Genomic DNA, 15,353 nt, shown 5'->3' with positions numbered 1-15,353 from the left:
CATTGGTGTTCTCTTCTGGAATTTTCCCCCTGTGCAAGTGAGTTTGAAACTCTTTTACAAGTTCTCTTCTATTAGACTCAGTGTATCTGGTTTGATATTGAGGAACACCATCCACTTGGACTTGAGCTTTTCTCAAGGTGATAAGTATGGATATATATTTGGTCTCCTACATACAGAGCATCAGTTAGACCAGCACTAGTTATTGTAGATTCTTTCTTTGTTCCACTGTATTTTTTTTGTTTCTTTATCAAAAATCAAGTGTCCATAAGTCTATGACTTTTCTCCTGCATCTTCAATTTGATACCATTGATTTCTCTGTCCCTGTAACAATACCATGTGATTAATATCACTATTGGTTTTAGCAAAGTATAAAACAAAATGACCGTGAGTTCCTACCTCATTCCAATCAGAATGGTGAAGACCCACAACTCAACTGACAGCACTTGCTGAGAAAGATGTGGAGAAAGAGGAACACTTGTCTGTTGCTGGTGGGATTGCAAACCGGCACAACTACTCTGGAATTCAATCTGCTGATTCCTCAGAAAATTGGAAATACTTCTACCTGATGACCCAGCTATACCACTTTTGGGAACATACCCAAAGGATTCCCCACCACACTACTTGGACACGTACTGTACCATGTTCATAGCAGCCCTATTTGTAATAGCCTGAGGCTAGAAACAACACAGATTTCCCTCAACCAAAGAATGGATACAGAAAATGTGGCTCATTTACACATTGGAATTCTATTCAGTTAATAAAAATGATGACATTCATGAATTTGGCAGACAAATGAATGGAACTAGAAAATATGCTAAATTAGGTAACTCAGACCCAAAAGAACATGCATGCTATCCATAGGTGGATATTAGCCAAAAAGTACAGATTCAACCTACAGACATTAGGTTGTAACAAGCAGAAATGCCCAAATGAGGAGGCTTCGATCCCACATGGAAGCAGGAAGGAAATACTCACAGGAGGTAAAGGGAGGCAGGGATCGAGGTGGGGGTAAACATAAACAGGTATGCAAGAAGTGTCTGGAGAGAAGCCTAGAGGATCAAGGCAAGGAATGAAAATAAGGGGAGTGAGAGGTGTGAGGACCCTGTAGAAAGTTCCAGAGTTCCTGGAAGTTAGACATTCTCCACACTTATTGGGGGCACCTAACATTTTGGGGAAAGGGAACTTGAAGAGTCTACCTCCAGGAGACAGACATAGACTCACATGGAGGGATAGGGTTACTAACCCACAGTTAAAATACCTGACCCAGACTTTTGCCTGTTTAAAAGAACATCAGGTACAAAAAATAGAGAAGAGACTGAAGGAAAGGCAGTCGAATGACAAGCCCAACTTTGGATCCATATCATGGGAGGCCACCAAGGGCTGACTCTACTATGCTGTGATGTGCTTACAGAAAAGAGCCAGGTGTGGCTGTCCTCTGAGAGGCCCTACCAGCAGCTGACTGACTCAGAAGGAGATACTTACACCCAACAACTGGGCTGATGTTGGGAACCCTGATTTTTTAATTAGTGAAGGATTGAAGAAGCTGGAAGGGAGAGCAACTTCATATGAAGATCACCATTCTCAACTAACCCAGAGCCCATGGAGCTACCAGAGCCTGGGCCACCAACCAGGAGCACAGAAAAGCTGGTCCAAGGGCCCTGACACATATGTAGCAGGGTCCTGCCTGGTCTAATATCAGTGGGGAGATGATGTGCTGAAACCTTGATGGACTTGAGGCCCCAGGAAAAGGTGAGGCCTGGTGGGGGGAACCACCCTCTCTGAGGCAAGAGGGAGGAGGAATGGAATGAAGCATAAGAGGGGGACTGAGAGGGGGAAATTACTAGAATGCAAATAAATAAAATTACATAGATTAAATAAATCGCAACTCCTCTAGTAATGTCGTTATGAATTTCCATAAATACCTTCACTAACAGATTGTATAAATTTTCCCACAGGTTGTTTTATTCTAATACATCAGGGTAGTGCCAAGAGATCTGCAATCTAAGAGGTGCTTGGTGATGGGGATGGTGATGCAATGATACTGTCATGTTGTGAGTCTCACTCAGCTCAGGCTTTGTTCAATCAGAATACTACTGCTGTGTGTATGGGGAAAGCCAGTGGGGATTGGGGATGCATAAGAATGAAGTATGACACACACATATGAAAATGCTACACTGAAATCCATTTGGAGTAACCTAAAAAACTTAAAAATAAAGACTTCCCTTTCCATAGATTTGTATGATCTTGCAGAACTTGCCTAGAACAGCTTCCCATAGTGTAGTTTCTTGACTTATGCCTTTGGCCTTTCTTTTTGGTAAATTCATATTTAACCAGCCACTGTCACAGAATCATATTGCTCATTTGGGTGGCCCAGATGGGCTATCATTACGGGGGCAATTGTCAGGGAAAATACAAAAGACCATAATTCTACAGCTGAGATAAACTCAATCTCTTATTTGTTTTCAAACTTCTGTTTTTGGAGATTTGTTCCTCAAAAACAAACTTAAAGACATAGCAGCATATGTAGGAGACAACAGTGTCTAAGAATACCAGTTACAAAAAGGTACCTGTGATAGAAACAAAGGGCATTTGGGGTGGAGCAGAGGAACTTTGGGCCCTTCTGCTCTACAAATAAAACATATTACTCTAGTCCCAGATTTCTCCACTATCTCCCAGACTTATCATTAAGAATCCAATCTCAAGGATCTCTCTCTCTGCAAGGCAACTGGAGGTCTTCCCTTTCCTCCCCTTGAAAACTCTCTCTGCTGTGAGACAAGGATGGGGTGTGGCTACACTTGTGAACCCATAACTTCCAGATTTGCTTGTCCCCAGCCCTGTGCTGAATTGCGTGAGGTAAGCTGTAGATAGGATACCTGGAGACAATATCATCCTCTCACCTCCACACAACATTCTGAATTAGTCAACAAAGTTCCTTGTTTAACATGAAGAAGAGTGCTGGAGAAATGAGTCACCAGTTAAGAGCACTCACTCTTCTTCCAGAGGTCCTGAGTTCAGTTGCCAGAAACCAGGGACTGGCTCACCACCACCTGAAATGGAGATCCGATGCTCTCTTTTGATATGTCTGAAAACTGTGACAGTGCAAACCTATACATAAAATAAATAAATAAATAAATAAATAAATAAATCTTTTAAAAAATAAAATTAAATGAAGGCAAACGAAAATAAGCTGGCCAAGGTGATAGAATTCACAGAGTAGCCATGGGAATACAGAGAACCAAGAATACAGAACTGACTGTCCCACACAGTGTGACAAGATCCCTATATAAAATGACAACACAAGCACGTTTTTGGATCATGTGTGTACATCATTTTTGGAAGAAAAGATGACTCACAACAGATTGCATAAATCCCAAAGATGTCTGCCTAAAATCTATGTACAAATTTGCAACAGCAAAACTATGACGTTTAAGGTTTTAGACCCACTCTCACTCTACTAACTCAAAAAGAGAAACTCCAAGTGTCTTAGTGTAATGTGTACAATCAGAATAAACAGTATCCTGATATTTTCCAATTAAAATTGAGGCATTGTGTGACTGAGACACTCAAGTATTAGTTCCAGATGAGAAAAATATATGAAAGACTTTGTGAGAGACATAAGAAAATAAGTAAAATATGTCCATGAACTTCATAAAGTTTTATCTAATATTTTTCATGCTAAAGCATGCAGTCTCTCTGGTTATCATGACATCTACCTTGAAGTGCTCTACTATTAGCCTAAGCCGTAGATGGCTGGAGACAGGAATGTCTCACCAACAGCTTATCTAACATATGCTCCATGATGATTGACTATGTGGTTTATATATGAAATAAAAGAAAGCAAAGCAAGCAGGTATGAGGCACTGGCCTGAGGCAACAAACAGTCCCATGCAAGTGTGCCCTTAGGGCCCAAGAACTAGAATAGTAATTAGACTTAGAATTCAGAATAGACAGGTGCTCCACTGGCAATGCACCTGGCCAGCTGTTGGTTCATAAGTAAATTAAATCAACATTTTGTTCAAAGTCAGTATTACCTTATGAAACAACTTATAGTTTTCTGGCTATTGTGTGTTTGACATATTTGAACGAAATATTTAGAGTAATAGTTGACAAACTGAACAGATATTTGAAAAGCACAGAATTAAAGAAATTATTTTGATTTTAAAAAATGCTTGGTGTATAACAACAATCCCAAATCCCAAAGCATGATCAGAAGACTGATACTGAAAGACAGTAGATTTGAGAATACACTGAACAAGGTCCTTGGTCAAAAGCAAACAAATGTATCAATGTACACATGAATGTTTTGCAAGGATGTGAGTCACTGCAGTTGTGGGGGACCTATGAGGTCCTGAGTCTGGTTATAGGCTCTAGCACAAAAGGGTACTTGTTGATTGTCACAGCAATTTAAGTTATGCCTATTTGAAGTACTACTTGATCAAAACATGAAGTGAGCCAATTTTACCTTTGATGAAACTGTAGAACATTTTTAAGACTTGATCTCAGAGAAGGTAGGGTAACTCAGGAGTGGAGCTTGTTTAAATTTTGCAGGAATCCACATATTTCATTCCAGAAAAAAAGGAAAAAATAACTCTAGTTATTAAAAAGAATTCTACATGGTAAATATAAATATAACTTACAATATTAGCCATAAAATTTATAAACTAGCTAAGGATAATTTTATTATTTATCTACAAACTCTAAAAATAACAAATAAAGAATAAGCTTTGCGACATAGAATTGAGTGTGTAATCCAGAATTTGAAATTTGCAAGTGAACATGAGTGTTATAGCCAATGATCACAGCACAGACACTAAGACTCTATCCTCCATGTCAGTAACCAAAGCCATGAGATTTAATGGTCTGGGAAAGCTCACTTAATAAAGGTGAAAAGGAAATCTGGACGTAGAGCTCTAAACTTTGATAAAAATTTCTCCTTAGATTTAGACAAAATTCAAAGAGACATTGACCATAAAAACATTCAAAGAGACACACTAATGGCCAGAGATAATAAACTCAGTACTAGTTCCAGGTATACCATATCTTATCTGACCTTTGCATCATTTGCTATAAATTTAGACAGCTAGATGCTGTACGTTACTATAATATTTGCATTGCTAGCTGAAACAGCCACATCCACAGAATTTTAGGACCTGTGTTATTGCGTTCTTGCTTAACCCTAAGATTTTGATGAACAACAGCTCAGTATCTTATGCAGGCCATGCAGCAGAGGTCACATTATGGAGTTGTGTCTTGCACATGGACAGAAGGACATTTTCAATCTTCCTTATGAAGTCCAGCGTGATCTAACTAATCGAAGAAAACTGCAAGTGCCACAGACCTCCTTTGTCCTTGAAAATATTAAGAGAATTATCCCTTCAAAATAGCTTGGATCCCATCTTTGCTTATATCAGAATTCATCATGCTCCTATAAAAGGATACATTACCTGAATTTTACAGTAATGACTGATGAGAATTGTCTGTATTGTGACATATTTAACAATTTCACATTCATTCAAGGGTTGTTTGAGTGGACCAACTTTATGCCTTGGAAATGCTTAGACCATTGCCCTGCCTTCAAAAACATGAAAACGTTCTGATGAAAACTCAGCTAGTTGTCTTTTTTTAAAGTACAAAATAATGTAAGTAATACATTTAAAGATGTAATTTCAGTGTAATGCTGTCCTAGACACCTTTTGATTACCCCTGTGTGTTTTACATTTTATACATAAAGCCAATAAAAATATGAAGCAAAGGGCTTCTATCTACACAAATATAATCTGCTGTTCCATGTTTCTTCAGAGTTTGTTTGAGGCTAGCCTGGTCTACAGAGTGAGTTCCAGAACAGCCAGGGCTGCACAGAGAAATCCTGCCTCAAAAAACAAAACAAAGCAAAAAAAGAGGTTGTTGAAATGAACATTTTAATAGTAGCGATACACACTGAAAATAAAACTGCAACAGATTAACAATTCTTATAATTGCACTGTTTTATTTCTGTATGTAATTCCACCATCTCAACAATTATATGTATCAACATGAATATTATCTCTATTCACTGTGTCTTTGCAATTAGACTATAACAGAACATACTTACTGGGTGCTGCTAAAAGCCATGATAGTTTTAGGGAAATTTCAAATAAGAAATTTTTCAAATAAATGGGATGGAGAGAAATTAATATTATTAGTGGATAATATGAAAAGTTTCTGCTGCTTTCCAGAAAGACTTTTTCACTTAAAATATTTTCTGAGTTACATTTTGGAACCCTTTTACTAAAGGATAATTAAGCAAGATTACCGATATATATGCTTTCTTATATATAAAAATATTTAAAACGCTTAACAATGGATGAGTTTTGTGTGTTTCTTGTGATTTTTCCTGGATGTTAAGGTCTTGGGGTGATGTATTGTTGGTTTATCATTTTGCGCTGTTTAAATTTGGTATGTTTGTTCATTTGTTGGACCATTTGTTTTCTAAAGAGAGAAAATATGGATTTGCCTATGTCAGAGGAGCGGAGGAATTCTTAAATTCAACTATGCACATGCGGTTAAGAGTTTAACTTTCAATCTTTAAGTGAAAATGGTGGATATTGACCCAAAAAATTGATTATAAAACCACTAAATACTTAAGTCCCAGATAAAACAGTGTCACCTAAAAGGTAAAAAACGGATGTAATTGGAATATACCTTAAGTTATTTTAATGTGCATGCCACACCTCCTCTGTTATAGCCAGAGGACAACACTAAAGAGGTTCACTCCTCATACTACATGGGGTCCAGGGAATGAACATTGTGGTCAAATGGTGGCAAGAACCTCTACCCACTGTGTCTTGTCAACAAACATTCAGGTTTTGTTGGAAATCTCATTCAAGTTCCAACTGGAAAGAAATTTAAAATATTCCAAATTTGTTCTAGTTACTGACTCAGGTTAACAAAGGAGCATATCTGAAAAATGAGAATTTTGTGTCAGCTATCCACTTCAGTGGTTCATCAAACTTAAAATACAATACTATCAGAAACCTGAAACACTTAGAGAGACAAAAGCATAACTAACCTTATTAAGCTATTCCACCAAGCTCTCCTTCTTGAATGTGGACTTAAATCGTGGCCCCTATGCTGTTGAACCCAAAGATATTCTGAAGACTGCTGTCACTGGTTCCCTCTGAGACAGATCTGTGGTGAGTGTGGATGTGTGACAGCCTGTTCATCCTTCTCTCAGAGGCAAGCCTGGACTTGGTGTTCTGTAACTCCACAATACTGCGGTAAATACTGCAGAGGAAAACATTTCATGTCACATACTTTTCTTAAATGACTCCCAAAATTGTATTTTGACAATTGCTGTAAGAAGAAATGTGATTTCTGTTTAAACATTCTTTTACCAGTCAAAATATTTCAGAGAATGACTACTATAATAATTGAAAGTTTAAATTACTATAATTACTTCAGACAATTCAAAGGTGATTTGTTTTTCCCAGGAGGCATATACTTTTATTATATATTGGCATAATATTGAATGATTTTGGTGTTCATAGATGTACAGAAAATTTTAGAAAACTTAACATGATTATTCCATTTATCACTTTTTTTTTGTTTTTTTGAGACAGGGTTTCTCAACATAGCCCTGGATGTCCTGGAACTCACTCTGTAGACCAGGCTGGCCTCAAACTCAGAAATCTACCTGCCTCTGCCTCCCAGAGTGCTGGGATTAAGGGAGTGTGCCACCACCACCTGGCAATTATTCTATTTATAATTTAAGTGTATAACAATGATATATGATACATAATTTAATTTTTTTATTAAAAAGCATTACAATCTGATCATAATTTTCACCTCTGTCAAATTCTCCAAGGTTTTACCCCCTCCCTACAAACCCAACTCCATGCCTTTTCTTTGTATTTCTTTGTGACTGGCAAGAAACAAAAGAGACCAAGAAGCACACACACACACATATTCACAAAATCAGAAATCAAAAAATACAGGCAAAAATCAATAAGACAAAAAATGTCTAAACAGCCTGAGCAGCCTCATATTCCAGCTGGACCTCCACTCTCCTTCTCCCTGTCTGCCCACCTTCTTCTGCTGAGCCTGAAACACACAGGTAAGCTTCCAGTCCCCAACCCATCTTCCCTGCTTTCTGAGTCCTCTGTAGCAAGCCCAGCTGCTCTGAGCAGCCAGATGTCCCAGGGGAACCTCCATTCCCCCCCTATTCTCTCTTTCAACCTTCAATAGGTCTGCAGCTACTTAACCACAGAGACCTTCAGATCTATTACCACACAATCTAAGGATATCGATCAGAGGCCTGCCATAGGAGGACCATTGTTTTTAAGATCCCCCCGCCATACCTACTATAAAAGATACATCAAAGGACCAAAGTCATACAGATGGAAACACGTCCTAAAAAGAACATAATTTAAAAAGTCAGGCCAATATGACACCTTCGGAGCACAGATAAACTTCTAGAGCAAGCCTAGGATATCTTATTACAACTTAAGCACAAGAAAATGGCCTTTCATTCAATCTTATAGAAATGATACAGGACTTTAAAGAGGAAATGAATAAATCCTGCGAAGAAATACAGGACATAAGCCCAACAGGTAGAGGTCTTTAAAGTGGAAACAAATAAATCCTTTAAAAAATACAGAGTAATACAAATAAACAGGTGAAAGAAATAAATAAAACCATGAAAGACCAGGAAGTCGAAATAGGAGCAATAAAGAAAACACAAACTGATGGAATCCTGGAGTTGGAAAACCTGGGGAAGAGAATAGGAACAATGGATGCAAGCATAACTAAAAGAATACAGGAGATGGAAGAAAGAATCTCAGGCATAGAAGCTACAATACAAGAAATAAATCTGTCAAAAAATGGTAAATCTAAAAAGTTCCTGACACAAAATATCCTGGAAATCTGTGATATCATTAAATGACCTAACTTAAGAATAATTGGAATAGAAGAAGAAGAAGAGTCTCACCTTCAAGGCCCTGAAAATATTCTGAACAAAATAACAAAATACTTTCTCAATCTAAAGAAGGAGAAACAACCTATAAAGCAAACCTATAGAACACAAAATAGACTGGACCAGAAATGAACATCCTACCAACACAGAATAATCAAAACAGAAAATTTACTGAAAAAAAAAAAAGAATACTAAATTTCCCAAGGTAAAGAGGTCAGATAATATACAGAAGCATACCTATTATATTCACACAAATGCAAATCAAAACAACCCTAAGATTTCATTTTACACCTGTCAGAATGGCTAAGATTAAAAATTCAGGAGACAGCAGGTGTTGGAGAGGGTGCGGAGAAAGAGGAACACTCCTCCACTGCTGGTGGGGTTGCAAATTGGTACAACCACTCTGGAAAGCAGTCTGGCGGTTCCTCCGAAAACTGGGCACCTCACTTCCAGAAGATCCTGCTATACCACTCCTGGGCATATATACCCAGAGGATTCCCCACCATGTAATATGGATACATGCTCTACTATGTTCATAGCAGCCCTATTTATAATTGCCAGATGCTGGAAAGAACCCAGGTATCCCTCAACAGAAGAGTGGATGCAAAAAAATGTGGTATATCTACACAATGGAGTACTATTCAGCCATTAGAAACAATGAATTCATGAAATTCTTAGGCAAATGGATGGAGCTAGAGAACATCATACTAAGTGAGGTAACCCAGACTCAAAAGGTGAATCATGGTATGCACTCACTAATAAGTGGTTATTAACCTAGAAAACTGGAATACCCAAAACATAATCCACACATCAAATGAGATACAAGAAGAAAGCAGGAGTGGTCCCTGGTTCTGGAAAGACTCAGTGAAACAGTATTTGGCAAAACCAGAACGGGGAACTGGGAAGGGGTGGGAGGGAGGACAGGGGAAGAGAAGGGGGCTTACGGGACTTTCGGGGAGTGGGGGGGGGCTAGAAAAGGGGAAATCATTTGAAATGTAAATAAATGATATCGAATTAAAAAAAAAGAAAAAGAAAATAACTTCAGAAGAAATCAATATCTGTGACCTCAAACTGTACTGCAGAGCAATAAGGATAAAACTGCCTGGTGTTGGTATAGAAACAAAAGTATGGCTACATGGTATCTACTCAAAGACTTGGTACAACCACTCTGGAAAACAATTCGGTGGTTTCTCCCAATACTAGGAATACCTCAAGACCCAAATTTACTACTTCTAGGCATATACCCAAACATGTTCCACCATTCCACAAATACACTTCCATAGCTATGTTCATAACAATTTAATTTGTAATATCCAGAAACTAGATACAACGTAGGTGTTCCTTAACTTAAGAATGGACAAAAAATATGTGATATATCTAAAACTGAAATACTATTCTGCCATGAAAACCAAAGACATTTTGAATTTTTCAGGTAGAGATGAATCTTGAGAATATCAAGATTCCCAAAAGGACATGAAAAGTATGTATACGCATATAATTGAATATTTGCAATAAAATAAAGAACACTCATGCTGCATTCCACAAATCCAAGGAGGCTAGGCAGAAAGAGGGCACAAGCAAGGATGATTGAGACTCACTTAGAAGGAAGAATGGAGTAGTGGTGGAAGGTAGATGGAGAGAGGGAATATTGTGGGAGAGAATAATTGAAGGAGAGAGGGGGTTGGTGTGTTGAGGAGTGTGGAGGGGGATAGGGGATGTCAGGATTGCCATAAGAATTACTGGAAAATGCAAATTACTGGGTAGCAGGAAGGTAGGATGGATCTCCAGGAGAGACAAAGAAATGGGGTAGGGGAGGAGCCCTAAATCAATGGGGGCGTCCTTAGCAGTGACTCACAACATTTAGGATATGGAGTCTTATTAGGCAGCCTCCTGTGGCCAGGCAGGATCTTCAGTCTGGCAATAGGGACACAACCAACTCACAAAATTTTTGAGAGAAATCTTGTTCTTTTTCCAAGAAATAGAGGGACTGTGGATGAAGCAGAGTTTGAGAGAACAGCTAACCAATCACTATCCCAACTTGAAATGCATACCATTGACAAGCACTAAACTCTGACATTATTAATGATACTCTGTTATACTTGCAGGCTAGAATCTAGCATGACTGTGCATTATAAGGCTCCAACAGCCAACTGACACACACAGATGCCCACACCTTCAGCCAAATAGTGGAAGGATTTGGGGCCTCTTCAGAAAGAATAAAAGGAATGATAGTAATAAAATAGAATAAAAGGGGATAGTAATACCAACAATTCAACTATGGTGGACCTTTGGGAATCTCAAGAGACTGAACCACCAACCAGATAACTTAAACAAACAGGACCTGGGCGCCTCCCTACACATATGTAGCAGATGTGCAGCTTGGTTATTTTGTATGTCCTGAACAACTGGAGCGGGATCTATCCCAAAAGCTATGTTATATACTTGGGATATATTCATCTAGCTGGGCTGCCTTGTCTGGTCCCAGTAGAAAAGGAAGGTCATAGCCCTGCAGAGCCTTGAAGTGCCAGGGAGGCAGAAAGCCAGTGTGCCCCCATCGACTCATAGGTCAAGGAGGGAAAGGAGGGATTGATTGTGAGAAGGGATGACAGGTGGGGGGCAGCAGTGAGTAGGATATAAACTGAATAAGTAAACATTAAATTTAAAAAGCCTGAACAAATCAATATTAAAAAAACTACAAAAATGTCATTCATTGTGTTTTGTGCTAACCAGCTACTTATCATGTGGACTATCCTAAATTATGGTGATTCAAGAGCTTCAGAGAGGTTGAACAGGTAAGCAAAGAGGCACAATTTTATAACCAAATCTACTGCTGTCTAGAAGGGTTGTACTTAAAAAAATTGTTGATGCCCCTGTATTTAAAGTGTAACAAGTTAAGAAATGTTTAGTTGGTTGATACATTTTTTGTGTCATACTCATAGGCATTTAAATATGCATAAATTTGTAAAACATATATACTCCAGATGTAGAATTAAATGGCAAAGTGAAACATTTCCTTCATGAATTTGGTGAGTCAGGCTACCCCTGAGGCCGGTAAACTATAAGATCTTCGTCGCGTTATTAGTTGTGGAGCCTGCCCTTTTTGCCATTCATGCAGTCCTCCCTCCCATACTGAATGAGCAATTATGTTTAGTAACTTCATAATCTATATTTCTGTTCACACCTGCAGTAGACCTTAAGGTCAACAGCAAGGATAGTTCCTTTTGTAAATTAGAAAAGCATTAATGTACCAGAGTCCCTCCAGGTAACATACAAATTTCCTATTACAGAGACATAACATTCCAATAGCCAGAATAATAGACTCTGTGGTGTGTGCTACATTCTTTGTGTTTCTATTATAACCTTCCTTTAAACACTTCTACTTAAGTGAACATTTGATGAGGAGAGTTCCAAAATTACAGCTGTATGAATTAGCAATTAGAAATTACCAACATGCATATGTACTTAGCTGAATGTCCACACCTCAAGTAAACTTTTATTATGGAAAGGGAAGAAAGTGTCCCAGATACGAACCCACACACCTACAGTCACTTGATATTCAACAAAGGAGCTAAAAACATCCAGTGGAAAAATGACAGCATTTTTAACAAATGGTGCTGTATCAACCGGAGGTCAGCATAAAGAAAAATGCAAATTGACCCATTCTTACCTCCTTGTACAAAGCTCAAGTCCAAGTGGATCAAGGATCTTCACACTGGGCATATACCCAGAGGATTCCCCAGCATGAAATAAGGATACATGCTCCACTATGTTAATAGCAGCCCTATTTATAATAGCCAGAAGCTGGAAAGAACCCAGGTATCCCTCAACAGAAGAATGGATGCAAAAAATGTTGTATATATACACAATGGAGTACTATTCAGCCATTAGAAACAATGAATTCATGAAATTCTTAGGCAAATGGATGGAGCTGAAGAACATCATACTAAGTGAGGTAACCCAGTCTCAAAAGATCAATCATGGTATGCACTCACTAATAAGTGGATATTAACCTAGAAAACGGGAATACCCAAAAGATAATACACACATCAAATGAAGTACAAGAAGAATGGAGGAGTGGCCGCTTGTTCTGGAAAGACTCAGTGAAGCAGTATAGGGAAAAACCAGAACCGGGAAGTGGGAAGGGGTGGGTGGGAGAACAGGGGGAAGGAAGGGGACTTATGGGACTTTCGGGGAGTGGAGGTCCAGAAAAGCAGAAAACATTTGAAATGTAAATAAAAAATATATCGAATAAAAAATAAAATAAATAAATAAATACAAAAAAAAAAAACAAGATACACTGAAGCTTATAGAGGAGAAAGTGGGGAAGAACCTTAAACACATAGGCACAGGGGAAATTTTCCTGAATAGACCACCAATGGCTTATGCTCTAAGAACAAGAATCAACAAATGGGATCTCATAAAACCACAAACCTTATGTAAAGCAAAGGACACTGTCAATAGGACAAAATGGCAACCAACAGATTGGGAAAAGATCTTTACCATTCCTACATCTTGGACAGGGTTAATATCCAATATATACAAAGAACTCAAGAAGTTAGACTCTAGGGAGTCAAATAACTCTACTAAAATGGGTACAGAGCTAAGTAGAGAAATCTCAACTGAGAAAACTCGAATGGCTCTAATGAAATGTTCATCATTCTCTGTCATCAGGGAAATGCAAATCAAAAGAACCCTGAGAGTCCACCTCACTGCAGTCAGAATGGCTAAGATGAAAACTCCTGGGGCCAGCAGATGCTGGAGAGGATGTGGAGAAAGAGGAACACTTCTTCATTGCTAGTGGGATTGCAAGCTGGTAAAACCACTCTGGAAATCAGTTTGGTGGTTCCTCAGAAAATTAGACATAGTACTACATGAGGACCTTGCTATCCAACATATAATAAAGATACATCCTCTTCCAACATATAATAAAGATACATGTTCCACTATGTTCATAGCAGCCTTATTTATAATAGGCAGAAGCTGGAAAGAACCCAGATGTCCTTCAACAGAAGAATGGATACAGACATTGTGGCATGTAGACACAATGAAGTACTATTCAGCAATTAAAAACAAGAAATTCATGAAATACTTAGGGAAATGGATGGAACTAGAAAGTGTCATCCTGAGTGAGATAACCCAATCACAAAAGAAGACACATGGTATGCACTCATTGATAAGAGTATAATAGCCCAAAATCTCAAAATAAACAAGTTACAATTCACAGACCACAGGAAGCTCAAGAAGGAAGACCAAAAGTGGGGGTGCTTTGGTTCCTCTGAGAAAGGGAACAAAATACTCACAGGAGCAATTATGGAGACAAAGTGTGGAGCAGAGAATGAAGGAAAGGCCACTCAGAGACTGTCCTACCTCAGGATTCATCCTATAAACAGTCATCAAATCCCAAAACTGTTATGGATGAAAAGAAGAGCATACTGAAAGGAGAGTGTTATGGTTGTTTCTGGAGAGGCCCTGCCAGAGCCTTACAAATACAGAGGAAGGTGCTAATGGCAATCATTGGACTGAGCACGTGGTCCCCAATGGAGGAGTTGGAGGGCAGACTGGAGGAGCTGAAGGGGTTTGCAGCCCTATAGGAAGACTGATGATGTCAGCCAAAGAGATGCCTCAGGGCTCCCAGGGACTAAGCCATCAACCAAAGGGTACACATGGCTCCAGCCAAAGGAGTGGCAGAGGAATACCTTATTGGGCATCTGTGGGGAAAGCGGTCCTTTGTCCTGTGAAGGCTCAATAGATGCCCCAGTAAGGGGAAATGGATGGGGTGTGGTGGTGGGAGTGGGTTGGGTGTAAGGTCATATTCTTGGAGGCAGAGGGGGGAAGTATGGGTTGGGGGTTTTCGGGGGGGGGAACCAGGAAACGGTTCATTTGAAATGTAAATGAAGAATATATTAAATAAAATAATAATAATAATGGCAGGACGAAAGTTGCATCCAACCTACAACAGCTGTGGAGGAATGCTATCTGTCCTACACAAGTGTTTTAAAGGGAAGTACACGTATGGATATTATTTCGGGAAGGTAATGTTCTTTCAGGCTCTAATAGCCACATGAGTCATTTCACTAGAGTTTAAATTCAGTGCACTGGCTTACTAGGCTTCCAAAGTCTGACTTACTTTTCCAGTTCATATTTCAATCGTTCTCCAAGTTGCAATTCTGCTCTATATTTTTCTTCAAATGTTCTCCGTTGTGCTTTCACAGAAATTGCACGAGATTTTGTTTCCACAATCTCAAGTTCAATTTCCTTATATCTATGATCCAGTGACATGATGTAATCCTGTCTTTCCTGATCTTTCTGTTGCTCAGAGGCAGCTAGTTCCTTAAGAATATTAAAAAGAAATATTTTAAAGGAGGACAACCAAGGAGATTTCAAATGTATTAGGAGGAGTGGT

General features: G+C 38.8%; 2 protein-coding genes across 5 annotated transcripts in view; both read right to left on the bottom strand.

Annotated features, from left to right (window-relative positions):
* LOC127664664 (ankyrin repeat domain-containing protein 26-like) overlaps positions 1-5,438 on the bottom strand; it is a 288,298-nt gene extending 282,860 nt beyond the window's left edge. For all 4 annotated transcript variants that reach the window (XR_007973218.1, XR_007973219.1, XM_052156740.1 and 1 more), the window contains exons 1-2: positions 4,463-5,438; positions 2,990-3,105 (exon numbers count right to left, since the gene is read on the bottom strand). The gene's annotated coding sequence lies outside the window, so the exon portion shown is untranslated. The remainder of the gene's footprint in view (positions 1-2,989; positions 3,106-4,462) is intronic.
* Positions 1-15,353, bottom strand: part of LOC127664606 (ankyrin repeat domain-containing protein 26-like) — a 50,321-nt gene that overhangs the window by 1,277 nt on the left and 33,691 nt on the right. The window contains exon 12 of the mRNA XM_052156647.1: positions 15,078-15,280. Within this exon, the coding sequence (XP_052012607.1) occupies positions 15,078-15,280 (203 nt within the window). The remainder of the gene's footprint in view (positions 1-15,077; positions 15,281-15,353) is intronic.

This window comes from Apodemus sylvaticus, chromosome 14 (genome assembly GCF_947179515.1).
Source record: "Apodemus sylvaticus chromosome 14, mApoSyl1.1, whole genome shotgun sequence".
In the NCBI taxonomy this organism is placed as follows: Eukaryota; Metazoa; Chordata; class Mammalia; order Rodentia; family Muridae; genus Apodemus; species Apodemus sylvaticus.
The sequence above is the reverse complement of the archived record's forward strand: the minus strand, read 5'-3'. Positions and strand labels throughout refer to the sequence as shown.